The sequence below is a fragment of the Peromyscus californicus genome, unplaced genomic scaffold, assembly GCF_007827085.1.
Source record: "Peromyscus californicus insignis strain IS unplaced genomic scaffold, ASM782708v3 Scaffold_11__1_contigs__length_118956290, whole genome shotgun sequence".
NCBI lineage: Eukaryota > Metazoa > Chordata > Mammalia > Rodentia > Cricetidae > Peromyscus > Peromyscus californicus.
The window spans coordinates 64,039,212-64,058,528 of NW_026294402.1; the positions used below are offsets into that span (position 1 = coordinate 64,039,212).

The window sequence follows — 19,317 nt, forward strand, 5'->3', positions numbered from 1 at the left end:
ACGCTGGAGAGAAGCACATGCACATAGGTGCACACACTGGAACATATACACATGTGTGTATATGCACAGAGGGAGGGGGAGAGAGAGGGAGAGGGGGGAGAGAGAGGAAGGGAGGGAGGGAGGGAGAGATCTGAGAAAATGAGAAAATGCTGGCTTCCCGTTCTTAGCTGCTGGAATTACAGAGTTGTTATGTAATCCAAGCCAGCAGCTTGTCGGGATTTGGCTAATAGTTAACTTAATTTCTCTGGAATGTCCTTTTCTCCTAAGCAGAAAGAAAGTAGAACTCTGGTCAATGAATCAAGTGTTGGGAGGGCCAGCTGGGAGGACCTGTTCCTACAGGACCCACCCAGCGCGTGACACTTGACTTTTAGTCTTCGCTCTTTAGTTACGTGGAGTATGGGCTCAATGAGCTGTTCCCATTAGAAGAGGCCAGCTCCTTTAGGTGAAGGAGGCTTGTCCTTACAATGTCACCACTGTGAGGTGGCGCTCCACCAAAGCTGACAATCCCACCTGTACAGTATCTTACTGTCATTATAAACCTATTATAAAATGATGCCTTACAGTAAGGCTCAGAGACTCGGCATCATATGTAATAACAGTATATAATAATAATCAGACCTTTATCGGCGCGAAAGTGATGGAGGAATTCTTGGCGGCTCGGTGGCTCATCTCCAGCCCAGTGGTCACAGAAGCCATGCCGGGGGACACACCTGCTCTCTGAGGCCAGCTGGCTCTGTAATGGAGGCTTCTGGCTGAGTCTCACTTGCTCTAGTCAGTCACTTCTGCTTTTATTCCCAGAGATAAAATCCTGAAAGTTTGCCTGCTCCCTCCCTGTTGCTTTTAAAGCCATGTTTAAAGCACCCCTTTGAACATGGGACTGACGTAGGACTGTCAAGGGAAGCATTCAAAGTGGGAAGGAAGCTGACTTAGCTGGAATGTTCCGTGTGTCTGGGTTCAAAGCCTTCTGGCTTTACCGGTTCTGGCCTCTGGGATGACTTGTTTTCTAGGTTGTTACCTCGGAAACTGAGGCATGGGTTTCATCTGTGTCAAGAGGGACAGAATCAGCGTCATCACTTCATGATTATCGGGAGTTCTTAGGTCATGTGTCTGCCGCTTTGGAACATGAGTAGGAAAATCAAGATGTTTGCAGGGGGCACTGTGGTCACGCATCCCCAAGTGACAGGGACACATTCTGAAAATCGCATTTCGGGGTTTTCTTCTCCTTCCTTGCGGTTTCATGCTTCTTTCACTGGGACATAACAAATTCCAGTACAAATCAAGCTGTGTTCCTAAAACCTTTCCTAGTTGACAAAGTCATGATTGGAAAGATGAAGACCTCATTGCAAACGAGAATTTAAAGGGGAAGGAAGGAAAAGACAAAATATTTTTCATAAATAAAATTAAATGAACATTTCTTTAAAGTGTGTGTGTGTGTGTGTGTGTGTGTGTGTGTGTGTGTGTGTGTGTGTGTGTAGTATGTACATGCCATGGCACGTGTGCAGAGATCAGAGGACAGCTAGAGTTAGTTCTCTCCTTCCACCATGTACCTTGTGGGGATTGAACTCTGGTTTTCAAGCTTAGCTTCATATACCTTTACAAGCCAAGCCATCACTTCTGCCCTTAAATAAATATTGTGTGCAGGGTGTATCTGTAGCTACTTCCCAAGGTATTAAAACCTGCTCTAGTAACACCTTCTTCAGTTGCATTCACAGCCCAGGCAGAAATCACTCACACTTCCTATGAGGGAGACTCAACTTCTCAGCTGTCTGGGCAGTCCTTTCTAGCTAGAATTATCTGTCTATGATGAAATGTTCAGGGGCTAGGGATATAGCTGGATTGGTAGACTACTTTCCTTGCCAGCACAAAACCCTCAGGGTTTTATTCAATCCTCGGGGGTGGTGGCACACATCTGTAATTCCTGCATTTGAAAGGTGGGGACAGGAGGATCAGAAGTTCAAGGTCATTCTTGGCTAGATCATGAGTTTGAGACAAGGGAGGGCTAAATGAGACCCTGTTGAAAAGAGAGTCGTCAGCTGAGCCAGCACAGTTTCCTCAAACCCAAATCTGAGATTCCCAGAACCTATGTAGAAAAGAAGCCAGGTGATGCTACACGTTTATAATTCCAGGTCTGGGGAGGGATACACAGGAGGATCCCTGGGGGGCATAGCTCTCTAGCCAGTCTGGCCAATCAATGAACTCGAGATTCAATGAGAGACCTTGTCTCAGAAAATAAGGTAGAGAACCAAAAAGGAGGATGCCTGGCATTATATAACCTTCCTACACACACACACACACACACACACACACACACACACACACACACACACACACACGTCAACAAGTCAACAGTAGATGAACTATCATATACCAATATCCTATCAGTCTTTAGCAAGGTTTTGCTACACTGTGGCCTTTTCCCCTGCTAAAGCAAATCCCAGTCACTGTATTATTTCATTCAGAATTTCCCAGTGCATCCTACCTAAAGTGAAAGCTGCCCTTTCTCCCTTGTTTCTTTTCAAGGCCACTCAGGAGGGTCTTGTGATTATCACCGTGTTTTGCCTTCTGGATCTGCCACCTCCACACACTGGCTTTCCTGTTCTGTTTCTCTAGAGACCTTGGGTGGGTGTGGTGAGCTGAAGTGTTGCAGGTATGCCTGTGAGTGTTAGGAGACTTCAATCTGGTAGATAAGGATGCTTCTTTTCCCAGGAGTCAAGAGCTATCTGACCTCAGTGTTTAGGTCTCTGCTTACCTTCATTCCAGAGCACCGCATAAAACATATTGAGTTAAGCAGGGCTCATTCTTTACATGTAAACTCTGGTTAGGATAACTATTAACCTGATTACATATCGATTTAGACTCTATAGTATAGAACCTCATGAAAGTAGCTAGCTCTGTCATAGCCCTTTTTCTTCACAGCATATAGAGTTCCCTAGGAAAGGTCAAGAGTGCAATTAGCAGTTGCCATGGGAACTGGGTCTCACAAAGAGATACCTGCAATTAAAAAAAATTTTTTTTGAGTAAGTATCCCCATTCATTATTTCATTTATCCTCCCAACAGTCCTTTGAGATAGGTATTTCCATATTAACTTCTTTATTATGATTAAAATTTTATTTATATAGCTTTACTATAGAAATTTTAGAAAATATAGGCAAAGCAATGAAGAGGGCGCCCATCATTTCCCTCCACCCAGAGATAACCACTCTCATTAATTCAGTGTGTATATTTTCAATCTGTCTTTTTAATGAGCTTGGTTTTTTTAAAAACAAAGATTATTCTTTGGCATTTTCTGTTTCCCTTGCTTCATGCCAATAGAACATCTTTCTCTGATATTCATGTTCCATGATGATGGAGTATCCCATGACATAGACATACTGGACCAAAGTCATCCTCTTTGTGGACATCCATGTGGCTACTGCCTGATGTATCACTAAAGTAAACTATGGGATGATGAAAAGATCTGTGTATGTCATGAAGCAAAGATTTAATCAGTATGGTTTCATTTCTTTTGTGTTCATTTTATCTTGTCTTTTTTTTTTTAAGAAGACCTCATTCTGTAGTTTAGGCTAGTCTCCAACTTGTGGCAGTCTTTCTGTCCTCCTCCCTAGTGCTGAGATTCCAGGCCACCGTGACTGGCTCAGTGGGGCTTTATTTCTAGTGGCAGAATTTTAGAATGGAAGAAAAAAAATCTGTTCCCTCTTCAAGTAGGGATGAAGAAACTGAGGCACAGAGGAGTTAGATGTCTTACCCAAAATTACCCATCAAGTAATTGGCAAAGCTAGGAATTCCTGTTTCAGAATCCCATGGGGGAAAGAGTTTACCCATCTAATCTGACAAGTACAAATTCATGAAAAAAAAATCAATACTTTGGAGCTGGAGAAATGACCCTGCTGTTATCTTAGTTGTTTTTCTATTGCTGTGAAGAGATACCATGACGAACATAACTTATAAAAGAAATCATTTAATTTGGGAGCTCATGTTTGCAGAAGGCTAAAGTCCATGACTAACATGGCAGGAAGTATGGTGGCAGGCAGGCAGGCATGGTGCTGGAGCAGTAGCTGAGCATTTACATCTTGGTCAATAATGACAAGGCAGAGAGAGCTAACTAGAAATGGCATGGGCTTTGGAAACCTCAATGCCTACCCCTAGTGACACATCTCCTCCAACAAGGCCACACATCCTAGTCCTTCTCAAACAGTTCCACCAACTGGGAACCAAGCAAAAAATGTATGAGCCTTTAGTAGCCATTCTCATTCAAACCACCATAGCTGCTGAAAGAGTATGAGGTTCTGGCAGAGGACTAAAATCCGTTCCCAGCACCCACATTGGGCAGATCACAAATGCCTGTAATTGTAGCTCCTGGGGATCTGATATACTCTGCTGTCTTCCCTGAGCATCTGCATGCATGTGCACATGTACACACACACACACACACACACACACACACACACACACTTTTTTTTTAATTTTAATGTTAAGTAGCCTCCTTTTTTTCCTAAATTATTTCCCAGCAAAGGTCAATTGAAACAGCTTGTCTAAAACCCTGTAATTAAACAAGGTAAACACTGCAAACTGTTCAGTTTATGATTGAATTCAATTTATAGTTGAATTATTGATGTTTTCATATGGTCTGTTTTTTCATCTTTCTTCTTCAAGATAGTAACCATGTTGACTTTCCTTATGTGTTTGGGAGTTGTGGGTTTGCTTGCACATTTTGTTTATTTGTTTGGTCTTTCTCGGTCCTCAGGCTCGCTAATGTTGGCATCTTTAAAAATTCTGTGTTCAATCCTTGGTTTTCAATATATTCTTGAATGCAGAAGCCCTCTTCTTTTCTGACTGTCAGTCCCTCCGCTGGATCCCGACCTCTTTGCTCTCATCTCTTCTGAAGGTGGAGATCATTTCTTCCAAATTTAGGCCAGGTCGCCGTGTTTCCGCCCTGTCAGATTCTCCTCTGTTTTAGGTAATGTGGGGCACAGCCAGCTTTTCTCCAGCTCCTACTGTCATCAGCAGTCGCTGGGGTGGGGGTCACATGTCTTCCATCTTCCCCTGCCTTGGCAGGGTGTACAGACCAGGACCCATGCCCCGTGAGCTGTAGTTGAGCTTGCTTGTCCCTGTGATATATCGATGTGCAGTCTCTGACTTCCTCCATGATCTTTGGGCTATCCTTATCTAACCAGTTCTGATAACTCTGTCTTTGGGGGTGGAAACTCTAGCCTCCTGCTGACAGCGTTCTGGTGAGTCAGCCCCAAACAAGTCTGTGCCTGCCTGTGAGTGTAGAGAGAACTAGATTGAAGAGAGTCCAGAAGTCCCTAAAGTAAAGCATTGCCAGAAAAAAAAGTATCATCAAACCTAAAACTTCTCAACTGTGGGAGGTAGGGAGATGACTCAGTCAAAACAGCAAGTGCCTGGCAAGTAGGAGGACCCAAGTTCAGATCCCCAGAGCCCAGAACCCAGAACCCACAGAGGAAGCCAAGTACGGAGCTGGCAGAAAGGCCATCAGGGAAACACGCTTGCTCCCAAGCCTGACAACCAGAGTTCAGTCTTAAAGCCTGGTGAGAAGTGGTCCTAGAAATGGCAGGATGGGGGCTGGATCGATTGGAAGCTCATAGGCCAACTCATTGAAGGTGCAGGTATGTGAGGGTCTCTCACTCAAACCTAAGATACAAAGCATCTGAGGATTAGATCCAAAGGTTGCCCTCTGACTCCCACATGTATGCTGTGTGTGTATATGCATACATGTGCATACACACACACACACACACACACACACACACACACACACACACCTCAATTCCAGAAGGTTACATTGGAAGCATTGGTAGTTAACAGTTCATATCTGGACTCAAAGCTCTGAGGTCAAATGTGAACTAATTGAGTAAAACCTTCTGGACAGGTCCATTTTTCATATACAAACTGGATGAAAGTAAATCCTTCTTGAAGAATAAGGACTGTAATTATTGTCACTGTGTCCTGGTGCTAATCATGCATTTGGTACAACCAGAAGAAAACCCTCCCCTCCAGCATGGACTTTTCATAATGAATAGCCATTTCTCAGAGGAATTTCTAAGATACCCAGATTTTTTTCCCAGAGAGACTGATGACCTGTGTGCCCTGGAATGTGACCTGCTTTGTCCTTGGAACTCTTTTTTGTTAAAGATAAAGGCAAGACTTGAAAGAAGGAATACCTCTAGTGTGCCTGACCAAAATTAAAAAATGCTTCTGGGCATAAATCAGGAAAGATGACCTAAAGTTGATCTCAATCTCTCTCTCTCTCTCTCTCTCTCTCTCTCTCTCTCTCTCTCTCTCTCTCTCTCTCTCTCTCTCTCTCTCAAACACACACACACATACACACACACACACACACACACACACACACACACACACACACACACACAGATTTTAATTCAAAAAACAGAAAAAAGAACTCCCCATTCCCACAACCATTTTTTCAGACTAAAGTGCAATCGTTTTCATGGCTAAGAAAACACCTCGGTTGGTCAAAGAGTTGAAATATTCTTACCGAAACAGCTTAACCTAGGCTCTATCCTAACATGAAAGAAAGTTCACATTAAAATATTATTAATGTTGATAATTAGTACTTCTAAATGATTTTAAGGGCTTTTTATGCAATTATAAAAAAATTTGGTTGTCGTAACATTGCTAAATGCTTTGGTGCCTTCTGCTTGCTGCCCTTGGTCCCAGCAACCCTGACATGTAATTTATTTCTCTTTTGAGTGAACTCGAAGCATTAATGTCCATTAAGAATTTCTGAAACAAAGTCTCGAGATTACTTGGAGCACTTTCAGTAAGATGTACTGATTATCATTAATAGTTCTTCTGTCCTAGACAAGGACAGCATTTTGTAACATGGTTTCTGTTTGGCCAGCCTCTTCCTGGGCTGTATCCTGATTTTCCTCATGCTATTGTGCTTTTCTCCTTGACCATGTAGAACCCAGCAAGCTCGGTCTGCCAGCTCTAGGTGGAGTGGGAGGGTTGGAGGACGAGCATAAAGTAAGATCTTTTTCTTTGTGAAACAACTGTTGACTGTTCCAAGGGGGGTGGTGTCTTCATTCTCAATGAGTGTTCATTTGCTGCCTGTAAAATGTGGCTTTCGTGGCTGGCTTCCTCCTTTCTTGGATCAAGTCAGAGGAGGACTGAGGGGGTGGGGGGTCTGCAGCCTCCGTACTGTGTGGGTTGATAGCACACACGAAGCTAAGTGCTCTCAGCTTTGTTTGATGAAATTTGTCTAAGACCTCAAGCATTGGCTACCCAGATTAGATACCTGCTTTCCAGCAGTTCCCTGATGGACAAGCCTGCATCTGCCCAAGGGATAGCCTTCTGTTTAGTGCAGAATATATTCACACCGTGTATGCAATTAGAAACATCGTTACTAGAAAACCAGCCCTAGGTGCCGTGTCCCGGGCGCACGATCTTCAGTCTTGCTGAGCACTCAGCGTTTACCACCACCCTCTTCGGGGGTTCAGAGAATCAGAGCTGGAGCCTCACACATGCTCTGACTGTTGAGCCACAGCCCCAACCCTGTCCTCTTTTTACTAAGGACCCAGGGGCTGAGAGAAGCTAAGCCATTTACCCAAGATGCCACATTTTGACAGCAAGTATAGCATATCCCTCAGGTGTCGTGTAAGAAGGGAGACTCAATCCTGTGAATGCCATTGGATCTGGGGCCACTGTTTCCTTAGAATTAAAACCTCCAGGGTGCAAAGTGAAACTAGTGCCATGTTGTGACATGGGCCAGTTAAATCCTGGGTCTTCCCTCTGATTATCTCCTTTCTGCCACAGTCCCCTGAAAGGTAGGACTATGGGTACGTTGGAGGGGGTAAGACGTATTAGGTATTGCTCACTCTGGTGTGTTTGCCTGTTTTGATATTTAACACAGAAGGAGCCACAGTTAGATACTCGAGGTTATTAAATCGTTGCAAGAGAACCAGAGAAGTCACAAGGCTGAGTGTTGACAAGGTGACAGTGGAGTGTCCCCACTGAGCAAGCCTTTGTCTAGCTCGCCAGGCCTCTGAAAATGCTCACTTAGGAATTTGCCACATGTGGTACTGGGGGGTGGGGGTGGTGCTACTTCTTATAGAGCAAAATCCCTCTGTACCCAGACCACTGCCTCCTAGAGGCCCGTCGGGGAAGTTAATTGGTCCAAGATTGGGCAAGATCAGAAATATCAGATTACATTCCTGAAGCATTCTCCTCCAGGAGTTAAGAACTCTGAAATTTTTCTCCACTGATAAGCTCGACAGTGACAAATTCGTGGTATTTTCATGACATTTCCTTTGATTTACCTTGAAATGTGGTTGACTAAATTGAGTCAGGCAAGCTTATGATACTGGAAGCCATATTTTGATTTTGGGGTATTGATGGTATTTTTTTTCCCTTTTTGTTTTAAGAATTTAAGTCCCTAATTTAAAACTACTGCCATGGGCTTGGGAGTGTTCATGCGATACAGGGTTTGTCTGGCAAGCATGAGAACGTAGGTTCTATCTCCCAGAATGTGTACTTTAAACAAACAAACAAACAAACAAAGAAACAAACAAACCCAAACAAGCAGGCATGGTGATACTTGCTTATACTCCCAGCACTGAGGGGACAGGTAAATGGATCTCTGGAGCTCACTGGCCAGCCAGCCAAGCTACTACTTGAGTTCAAGGACAGTGAGAGACCCTGCCCAGGGCACAAAAAAATGGAAGGTGCCTTGGGGGTAATACAACTTAAACACACACACACACACACACACACACACACACACACACACACACACACACACACACCTGGGGCACTTCCACATAACAATTTAGAGTAGTTTACAATATGACAACAGTCCTATGTTTATTTTGTGTGTGTGTGTATGTGTGCCCATGTGTTTATGTGTGTGCACACATGAGTCTAGGAGAACTGTAAGGAGCCTAGGACCTTCATAGGCAAGCTCTTTGCCAGCCCAGCTAACTTTAAAGATGCCCCATGAGAAGAGCTTCTCTCACTGATGAACCCTCCTGTGAGCGCTGCCTTCTTTCCTTTTTTGGTTTTTAAAGGAAAGAGGAAAATGTTTCAGGGGGTTGTCTTTGATTATGAGTGCCTCTGGATTTCTCAAAACAGGTCCGACGGGACAGCCTGCTGCTTAGAAGAGATGGTTTGGCATGGCAGTTTAGAGGCAGTGCAGGCAGCGAGTCATCCAAGAACAAGTTGGAGAATAAAGAAATCGGATAGTTCAACTACCGTCCTTTATACATGACACACTGAGCAGTTGACCCAGGCTGTCCATTGAGTGCACTCTAGATTCAGGGGTGTGAATTTTTTGTGTTTGGAAGAGGATTCTTGCCACCATTCCCTACCCCTCCATAAAGTTTCTCTTTCTTCGGAGACTTTTGCTCTACTCTGGGGCCTCTTTGTGAGACTCTGAGACATGACCTTGGCTTGATTTCAGTCATCTGCAAGTGAATAAAGCGGCCAGGCCCCTGGTCATCCTTTGGTGGTGGAGAGCAACACCCTTCACCTACCCCATCAGCCAGAAGTGAGTCGCTTCTTTGAACTGAACAGAGGAGAGAATCCACATGGCATCGGTTTCTACCAAAAAGTTTGCTTTGCCTCACGGCGCTTGTTTGTCCGTCTCATGCTTTCCTCCAGTCACAAACAATGGAAGTCATGGACCCTGAGTCAGTGTCAAACCCAGGATGACAAGAAGGCCAGTGTCATAGCCTCCAGTAGCTACAGCCTCCAGTGATAATTCCATTTTGTCAAAATAATACTGTGTATAGAGCTGGAGAGATGGCTCAGAGGTTAAGAGTATTGACTGCTCTTCCAGAGGACCCTGATTCAATTCCCAGCACCTACATGGTAGGTCACAGCCATCTGTAACTCCAGGTCTAGGGGATCTACCATCCTTTGTTGGCCTCTACAGGCACTGCATGCATGTGGTGCACAGGCATGCATGCAGGCAAAGTATGTAAAATAAAGATGTGTGGATTTTAAAGAGTATGTGGTTGTTTATTCTTTACTAAAATGAATTAGCATTTAATACCAGACTCCACAGTTTATTAAAAGCTCTGGTTTTGTTTGAATCGTCACAGCAGTCTTTTGAATATTACAAAGATCATCGGTATTCTTGGTGGAGAAATTCAGGTTCAGAGAGGTTTAACGGCTTGCCCAAGGTCTCTCAGCCAAAAGCCAGGAAGACAGGTGGGCTCAGATGCAGCTCTGTCAGAGCGGCTTTGAAGAAACTTACTCCTTTCCGTTCTCGAGTAAAATACACATCTTTGCATTCTTAATACTAAAAACGGTCTTCCTTTGGGAAGTGGAATTCTTCCAAGGATTCTTTCTTCTCCTGCTGCAGAAGATTTAGATGAGAACTCCCCCTTCCCTGAAGGTCTTTCCCCTTTCCCTAATGGAAAGGACAGCACTGGGTGACTGCTGTGTGTGGACTGAGGACGAGCTCTGTTCTGAGTGAGGAAGACAAGAAGTCTAAATCTTTGCGACCGTAAGAAGACGAAGAGAAGACTTTCCTACCAGGGACCGAGCAGAGGGCCAGGATTGACGAAAGCAGGGTGCACAGCTCGATGTCAGTGATACAAGGGGGATGGGCACAGATGGAGTCCCTGCAGAATGGTCCCTTCTAGAATATTCTAGATTCAGTCTTCCAGTTGGTGAGACTGGAGCTTCTTTGTGTGTTTGACTCTCTCCCCCAAACCTGAGCTGGGGCTTGGTTTAAATAAGCTGGAGACAGGGTTTAAATACTCTTCCCATAGGCTTAAATTATTTACACAGCTCCCTTCTAAGAGGCATATTTGAGGGAGTAGACCTCCTCTTGACATGCTTTTTAGAGGTCCTATCTACACCAGGGTCTTAAAGACTTGCCTTGGGCACATTTCTCATCAAGCACTAACTTCCACAGAGAAACTTTAAATATGCTAATTACGCTTCCCTGGGCCTTGGTTTCTGTGAAATACAGAGATCATCTTCTTTTTCCTCTTTTATGTCTGTGGAGTCACAGATACAAAGTCTCACAAGTCCCGTAAAGAAAGAAGGGGGACAAGTTCGAGCCATCTTTGGGGTCAAGATGATTCTTTTTTTGAAGTGAGGAGGGCAAGAGGAGTTTTATACATTTTCTAATTATTCTCTTCAATTTATCTTCCATGAGATTGCACTGTAGCTTTTGCTTGCCTTTCCTAGGGAAACGGAATTCTGTCTTCAAAATAGCTCCTCCGTAAAAACAGCAACAATGTACTATACCCACTTAGAGTGCCATAAATATGACTCGAGCCTTTAAAAACATATTGCTTTTGAGAGGAGAGGTGTCTTTATGCTCTTCTCCATTTTATTGGTTAGTATATCTTCATTGTAAATGATAATGTAATTTGGGATTATATTTATATAGATTGAAGTTGCCAGATAGAATACATACCGCTCAGTAAAATGTGAATATAGAGAAAAAAAGTTAGTAGTAGAAGTTCAAACACAACCTGGCAATCTGTATTTTATCTGCCGCCTTTAGCAATCTCAACATTGGCATGCCCTCCGCTGCCCTATATTGACTATTAATTGGCAGTATCACAAAACTACAAGACCAAGAGTTTGAGCCATTTTAAAGACTTAAGACATGCTTTCTCTCAAAAGACAGATGTGAAGTTTCTGCTCTGTGCCTGCTACCGCGACCTCCCGGATCAGGCAGCTTTCCTGGAAAGAGATTCAAAATCTATTATGAGTGTAATCATCATGAAAAAATTTGATGAGAACACGGCATCACGCCGAATAATAACTTTAAGTAGAAAACCCAGCGCGGTGGGATTTTCATCAGACCTTCGAATGTCAGGAGAAAAATAGTTCCACACTCAGCGAATATAGATAGGTCTGTTTGGGGTTGCGTTCAATCCAATTGTGTGTGGGGGGCTGAATAATCAGGAGTGACAGCCTAGGCACTTTCTCTTCAAAGTGATTTTACAGAAGGTGCCATTTCCTAAGGAAAGTATGCTCGCATCTCCAGTAATGCTGAAAAGGCACTAATGTATCCATTTATTGGTGCTGGTGTCATGAGCTGGAGTCACAAATCATCTTTGGGTTTTAAGAACTACTCACTGCTGCTTTTGGGGAAAGGGGCTTTCCTAGGATAAATGAAGCTTCTGAAACTTCTGGAACACTTCTGCAGTTCCCTTGAAGAGTCTCTGAGGGTCTTCACAGAGGGATCTCGCTTCACTTTGCAAAGCCAAAGTAAACACAATGAAAAACAATAGTCTAGTTTTCCTCAATAAGGGGGTGGGGGGAGCAAATTTGAATTGGGCTCTGTAATTTCAGCTTCCTTAAATAAGGCCTTTGGAAAACTTTGGAGAAGCAAGTGTGTGATTTTGGTCTTGGCTCACAACACTGAAACTTTTTTTCCTTCGTGTCTACCAAGGGTTTTCATAACAGATCTGCTCCCCGAACGATGTGTTCCACAGTTAAGTAATAGGTCCGATGCTGCAGGGTGCCAAAGTTTCCAGCTCCTTTTACTTTCCAAGGGAGGGTTAAATAGTTCTCTTAATAACTTGAAAGAAAAAACACAACTCAAGGCTTACCACAGTTCTTAGTCACAAGTTAAACGTTTTCAGCAGTTGGATGGTTTTGAGCTGGTTTAGCCCTAAGAATGTCTCCCTAGAAGGCTGAAGCGTAAGAGACGCTCAGAGCTTAGCTACTCTGAAGCAGAACTGGGACAGTTTGCAGAGGAGCTTGTGGCCATCTTCTCTGTCGGTGACACTCGCCAGCTACTGCTTAGTTCTCCTTGTCACCTGTCACCCGTAAATCATCTTGGGGACATCCAAGGTGCTGACTCATGCATCCCTGTGCTCCCACCATTCATATCGATGCTATTTGTAGAGCGTCAGCTATCATTCCCCTATGGACTTTAACAAATATAGATGCATAAATAACATTGTGTGTGTGTGTGTGTGTGTGTGTGTGTGTGTGTGTGTGTGTGTATGTGTGTGTATGTATGTATGTATGTGTGGTGTGTATGTGTGTGTATGTATGTATGTGTGGTGTGTGGTGTGTGTGTGTGTGTGTGTGTGTGTGTATGTGTGTGTATATGTGTGTGTGTATGTATGTATGTGTGGTGTGTGGTGTGTGTGTGTATGTATGTATGTGTGGTGTATGGTGTGTGTGTGTGTGTGTGTGTGTGTGTGTGTGTGTGTGTGTGTGTGGCCGTATTTTTCTTCACCATAAAAAGCTATGCTTTGAGTGAGCAGGAAGGACTATTTTCATTAAAAGGGAAACTCGGAATCAGTGGCTGTGCCGAGTTAACCGCTCCGCTGCTCAGCCCACTCTTGTCAGAGTGGGTCAGCTGCTCTCCTGTGCCTTCTCTCGGCCTATTCACATGATCCCCTCCGTACTGATGATGAGGCAATGAGCTTCTTCTCATCTTCTTCATCCTGTTTCACTATTGTCTGTGCCACTGCTTTGTGTGTGTGCATGCATGTGTGTGCATACATGAGTGGGTGTGCGCATGTGTGTGTGGAGGTTAGAGGACCACCCTAGGTAGAGTTCCGCAGGCGTCATCCACTTTTATTTTGAAGACAGTTTCTCATTGACCTGCAATTCACCAATTAAGCTAGGCTGGATGGGTGGCAAGCTCCAGGAATGTGGTGTGCCTCCTCAGCAAAGGGATTACAAGCATGCGCCAACACGAACAACTTTTTAACATGGATTCTGGGGGGGTTGACCTCTTGTGTTTGCAAGGCATGCACTGGTGCACTGTGCTGACTGAGCTGTCAGCCATGCAGTTAGTTGATAAGAGAGTGGGTGAGCTCAGGGTCCCTGCCCTTTACAGTTCATGGCTTTGGAATACGTCCCGTGGCCAAGTCCAGCTTTGTCGTTGGCTAAAGGTGACATGTGACAAGCACACACTGCATGCCTTATGACCACAGAGACCCTCACAGAACCTCTCTTGACCTTTGTCTCTTTCTCTTCTTTTCCAGGGATCTCAGTAACGAAGAAGACACACACATGTAAGTAATGCATTTTGTTTCTGTCCCAAGTTTTCTGAAGAGTTGGAATTCGCATATGTCTGGCTGCTGTGGCCTTTCAAGCATAAACCAATGTTTCCATGGTCAATAGTGGTCATATTTTCAACCTGTAGTGGTCGGATTTGGTACATCTCCACCTGTTCGTACTGAGTGTGTGTTGATGAGCAAGGTCAGGCATAAGCTGGTGTATTCTGGTGTTCCAAACCATGAATCTTTAGAGACGCCACAAAACCTAGCCAGGAGGATCAGTTACTTACTGCTCACCTCTTATTCTGGATCCTTCTTAGAAGAGTTTCTAGAAAACCCAGATTTCTTTTCAGCTTCTCTCTCCTTCTCCTTCCCACTAGCTCATAGATGAGGTTGTTTTGTTCTTATGTTTGTGGAGCAGAGATACTGAGGGGGATAGAGGCGCTGTTGCACAACCATGACATGATCCGTGGGGGCCCTGGTAACTGGCATCGATAGTTTGGTGTGGAACTGTGTGCTGGGTCTATGCTCTGTATTCATCCCACTTCTTAGGGTCAATCGCCTTCATCAGCTGCCTCACTCAAATTCCACCATAAACATAGCAACTCACGTCAGTGTAAGGTGCTGTGATCTGCAGTTGGAACAGTGATGTTTGACTGAGCCTTCCACTTCAGGAGGAAACACTGTGTTGCTGATGCAAGCAGTCAGCCTTCGCTGTCGTTGACCAGCATATTATTTAGGCTTTGAACGAATGGAGTCTTTAGAATTTGATGAGTATTTCAAACCACAGATACGTGCTACCTATGAGATGTGTTTGGGCATCTTTCTAAGGCCAGCCTTGGATCTATTTTTGGCACGACAGAGGAATGACAAGGATATATCCCCACATTTTTCTTCATTCAACTTTTTACATTTTTTTTTAATTCCACGTGAATCATTGGTCGGGGGGGGAGCAATATCTATGTAACATCAAAATAGTTTCACTTGTGCCTCAGTTGATTCTCAAAATCTGCTCTTGGGTTTGTCTGTCTGTCTTTCTGTATTTGTAGAAAAGGGAAATATAAGAAATTACCATTTTTATTTTTTAAAGTAAAAGAAGTATCTTGCAATGAGAAGCTGCCTGAAATTTAGGGCCCTGTCTTGCAGTTCCCCCATGTGGCTCTCATGGCTCTTCATGGAATGCTTGTTTGAACTACCACGAGAGGTCCAGCCCAAGCTAGGTGGTGTATGGTCAGGATGGCACCTCCACAGTTGCAGTCGCTGCTGTCCCCCCTGCCCCCGAGTCAGGCTAGTCTGTGACCCTTAGTTTTTGGGGATTGTCCTGTCGTTGTTCTTGTTCTTGCTGTTGTTGGTGCATAATTGAGCTCATGCTGACTGAGAGATTGACAGCGCAGGCCACTGAAGTCCTCTGTATATCCGCAGGGCAGGCATGGTACAGAGAGCTTCCCTGCACAGCCTTGCCCATGAGCTCGTCCCTGGCCTGGAGGGACCCACTCTAGAGGTGGTAAGTAATCCAGTCTTTCTGATAGCTCCGTCCTGGGCCTCTCCCAAGCAGGGGCTGCTGATTGTGCCTACTGTTTGTGGTGGTTTGGGGTGTGGACCTCTGGCCACCTAGCCATGTACAGAAAGCTACAGACAGTTTGCATTGTGGATTGGCTCTTAGAGTAAGCAGACCAAAGAACCCAGCTCAACTCCATTAGCTATGAAGAGCATACCTCAAATGATGACATCGCAAAAGGCAGAGGCCCCAGATGTTGTTGGTATTGTATAGACAGTCCATCTGTGAAGACATCCAAGGTATTGCCATCACTGAAAATAACTTATGGGCCTATATAGACATTCATGGAGGGGTTTAGGGGACAGCAGAAGAGCGGTGACTAGTGAGGGAAACAATTACACTTTAATAACAGACCATTTCACCAGATAGGCCTTTCTGCAAAAGCTTAAAGAATTTCATCTCTGTCAACCTTAAAAATTACAGCCAAAATAGTAGTTTCTTTCTAACCTTGAGAGTCAATCTGGAGTGTCCAACCTTCTGACACCATTATACAACATTGTCGTCTACAAAATTCACACCTGAAAACCTCACAATTCAATTGAGTTATTACCATAATATTTTAAGTAAGTTTTTGGTTTTGTATTGGGCCTCATTTATAGCTACCCTGGGCTTCATGAGGCCCGAGGGTTGCGGGTTGGACACCCTGGAAGACATTAAGCATGAAGTACGCTGTAAAAAAAACCCCAAAGTTCCTAAGTGTTCTTAACTGAAAGATTTAGGTCAGATGATGTCAGGACATTTGGGGAAGGGTAAGATGATATTTAACTTTTCTGAGTGGGGGAGAGGCCCCAAAATAAAATATCTCCGTGACAAGTTGGAAAGAATAGCACTCAGGCAGTGACAAAGGTCTGTGAACGTCAGGAGAGATGTCACCCTTCGAGATGCATGAGTGCGGAAGTCCTCTGTGCCATTGGAACATAGATTGTTTTTGTCACCCAGCTTGGCAGATAGTCCTTCATGTTCCTGGTCGTAGCATCTCTGCAGGGCCCACAATGTATGCAGGAAGAGAGAATCAATCAATTCTTTCTCTAATAGCCATCACCCAAATGATTTCTTCCTCAGAATCTGTTGGGATTTTCCTTGAAAACGGTCCTAACGTGCTTTGCGGGTTTTCTCTTGTTTTAAGACGTTAAATTTCAGCTGCTCTTAACTCCTCTTGACGTCTGTTCTTCAAGAAGTTTCACTACCAGTGAAGTATATGAAGTCATTTCTGTACTGATGCAAATTTTTCATTTTTAGCCAGGGTTCTGGAAACCTTGGTCAAGCCTTGACTGTATAATAGTTGACAACTCAAGTCGCCCTGAATTAGTGATTTCAGTCTGAGCTTTCTAACTGTCCTCCAAAGGAGATGCTTCAACTTACAAATTAATATGTATAGTTGCCAAATATATTATCAGACCAGTGTGTCAAGTCACATGTGCGCCACTCAGAGGTGCAAGAACTGTAAAGTGAACCTGAATCATTGTGACACTCAGATGTGTGTGAGCATGCATCACACACACACACACACACACACACACACACACACACACACACACACACACACACACACACCACAGTTTGGGGCAAGTTGAGCCATAAATTCCATGAAAGGACATGAGCTCATTAGCCTCCAGGAAGTCCCTGAGCATAGTCTTTAGAAACTCAGGTTCTCCCGAACATGTGAGACGCCTAAATGTTTGGCTGGTTGGCTCAGGGGAAAAAGCTAAAGCCTGGGAGTTTCTCATGCTAAGTCATCATGCCCAAAATGGTCAAGAAATTCTTGCATCTGTAATGTTTTTCAGTTGTTGATAGGAAATGTTGCTATTAGGTTTTAGAATGTGAACATGAAAAAGCTTCTTCACTTGTGGGCTAGGGACATTAGATCAATTTCACACTGTGGTGTGGAATTTCAGTTCCATTTTCATGGTGATTACATAGCCCACGGAGCTGCTCGGACCCTCGCAAGAGTGCCTGCGCTTTGTCTGTGAGGAGGAGTGTTCCGGTTTCTTTTCCTGATGAAATAATACTGGGTGGATAATAGCTTCTTGTGTTTCTTCTTGGAATCAACTGCTATTTTGGTTTTTTAATTGTCAAGGACAACTGGTCATTCATTCCTGACTTCCTAATCTAATTCTGCTTGGACAGTTCTGTATTTACATAAATGTTACACAAGAACAGATACAGAGCTGAAAACCTGCCGTGGGAGGGGAGGGGAGGGATGGCTCGGTGGGTAAGAGAACTGGCTGCTCTGCTCCTCCAGAGGACCCGAGTTTGGTTCCCAGCATCCACACGGGGTGACTCACAACCACCTTTACCTCCAGCTCCAGGGGCATCCAACCTCTCCCCTGGACCCCGTAGATACCTGCATTCACATGGCAGATACATACACAGAGAGAAACCTGCCCATTCACATAAATGAACATTTAAAAGAAAAAGAAAACTTGCAACAGACCATTCTATCCAGCATCGTGGAATTGTCACCAAAAAGCCACCACCAGGCTGGCCCAGAGGATATCATGAAGGCCCTGAGATTGTGCCGATGATACCTGAGCACCAGCGTTTCTTCCTGTTGCTATCTTTAGCTGTATTTCTTATTCTTCAATCTAAGCCTGTCCTGCCTCTTCCATTTACACACAGAGAAGTACAAATGTCCACAAAGCACAGGTGACTCAATGGTAAACAGTCAAGAAGGTGTGACTTTTTAGTCTCAAGTTGATTTGTTAGTTTCCCACACAACCTCCCCTCCCACACCAACAGAAATATTATATCCAAATATTCCAAAATATTTGAGTATTAACACAAATTGCTACTCACAGATAAGTTAGTACATCTTTTGATGTTTGGTTGTAACAGACTAACACCTAAAGTAAATAATCAAAGCACTGTATTATTTATAAATAGATTCTGATTTTTTTCAGAAGTCAAAATATTTTAGCACAGATATGAATACTCCTTTTAGGTGCTATCTTTTATGCCCCTTTAAAAAGTGTTTATTGCAATCATTTAAAAATAGAATAAATTAATGTATTCACCTTTTTTCAATTTATCTATATTTTGTTATTTTATGTGTTTGAATGCTTCGCCTGCATATAGGGACCACATGTGTGCCTTGTGCCCATGATGGTCAAAAGATGGCTTTGGATCTCCCAGTACTGGAGTTAACAGATGGTTGTAAGCTGCCATGTGGGTGCTGGGCATCCACTCCTGGGCGCCCTGAGTCCTCTGTAAGAGCAACAAGTGCTCCTTATCACTGATCTGACTCTCCAGCCCCGTATTCACTTTTATCTCCAGAGATGTGGCTTTGAATTTGAGTTGAAGAAAATGAGTTTTGAGGCCTCAATCTTCTCTCCTTGGGTCTTTGTGAATCCCACAAAATAAACCCAACAATTTGTCACAATTGTTACTATCTACTCAGAAGAACCAAGAACCAGAAAAGGACCACTGTCTGATTTGTTTTCCTTTCCTGGAGGCCGCTCTTGTTGTAGATTCTCAGCAACCTCAAACTTGGGGTTCACTCCCAGTCCAGTAAAATGCAGGCACCCTTCGTGGCAAGACTACTGGAGGGTGCCTTGGTCATGGAGTCTGTAGGTTACCCTGACACCCATTGGGCTCCCAGCAATTAGAATTTCAAGTGCTGACAGGGTGTTTCGTTAGGACATCAAGACAGACACGAGCCTTCTTTAGTGGGCCTCTATTCTCGTCACTTGGCTCACTGACAGCTAATCCAGAAAAACCTTAAGTTCATGCTCAAAAGTAACTGGAAGGTTCGTCGCTAGCTTGATGACAATGAGACATGACCAAAATGC

The 19,317-nt window shown here is 44.0% G+C and overlaps 1 protein-coding gene across 2 annotated transcripts in view; it reads left to right on the top strand.

The window, feature by feature from the left end:
- Positions 1 to 19,317, top strand: part of Rora (RAR related orphan receptor A) — a 744,161-nt gene that overhangs the window by 534,555 nt on the left and 190,289 nt on the right. The window contains exon 2 of one of the 2 annotated variants that reach the window (XM_052713323.1): positions 13,957 to 13,986. In XM_052713323.1, the coding sequence (XP_052569283.1) occupies positions 13,957 to 13,986 (30 nt within the window). Of the gene's footprint in view, positions 1 to 13,956; positions 13,987 to 15,456; positions 15,476 to 19,317 lie in introns of those variants that run through there. The other variant, XM_052713341.1, reaches the window with a different exon arrangement.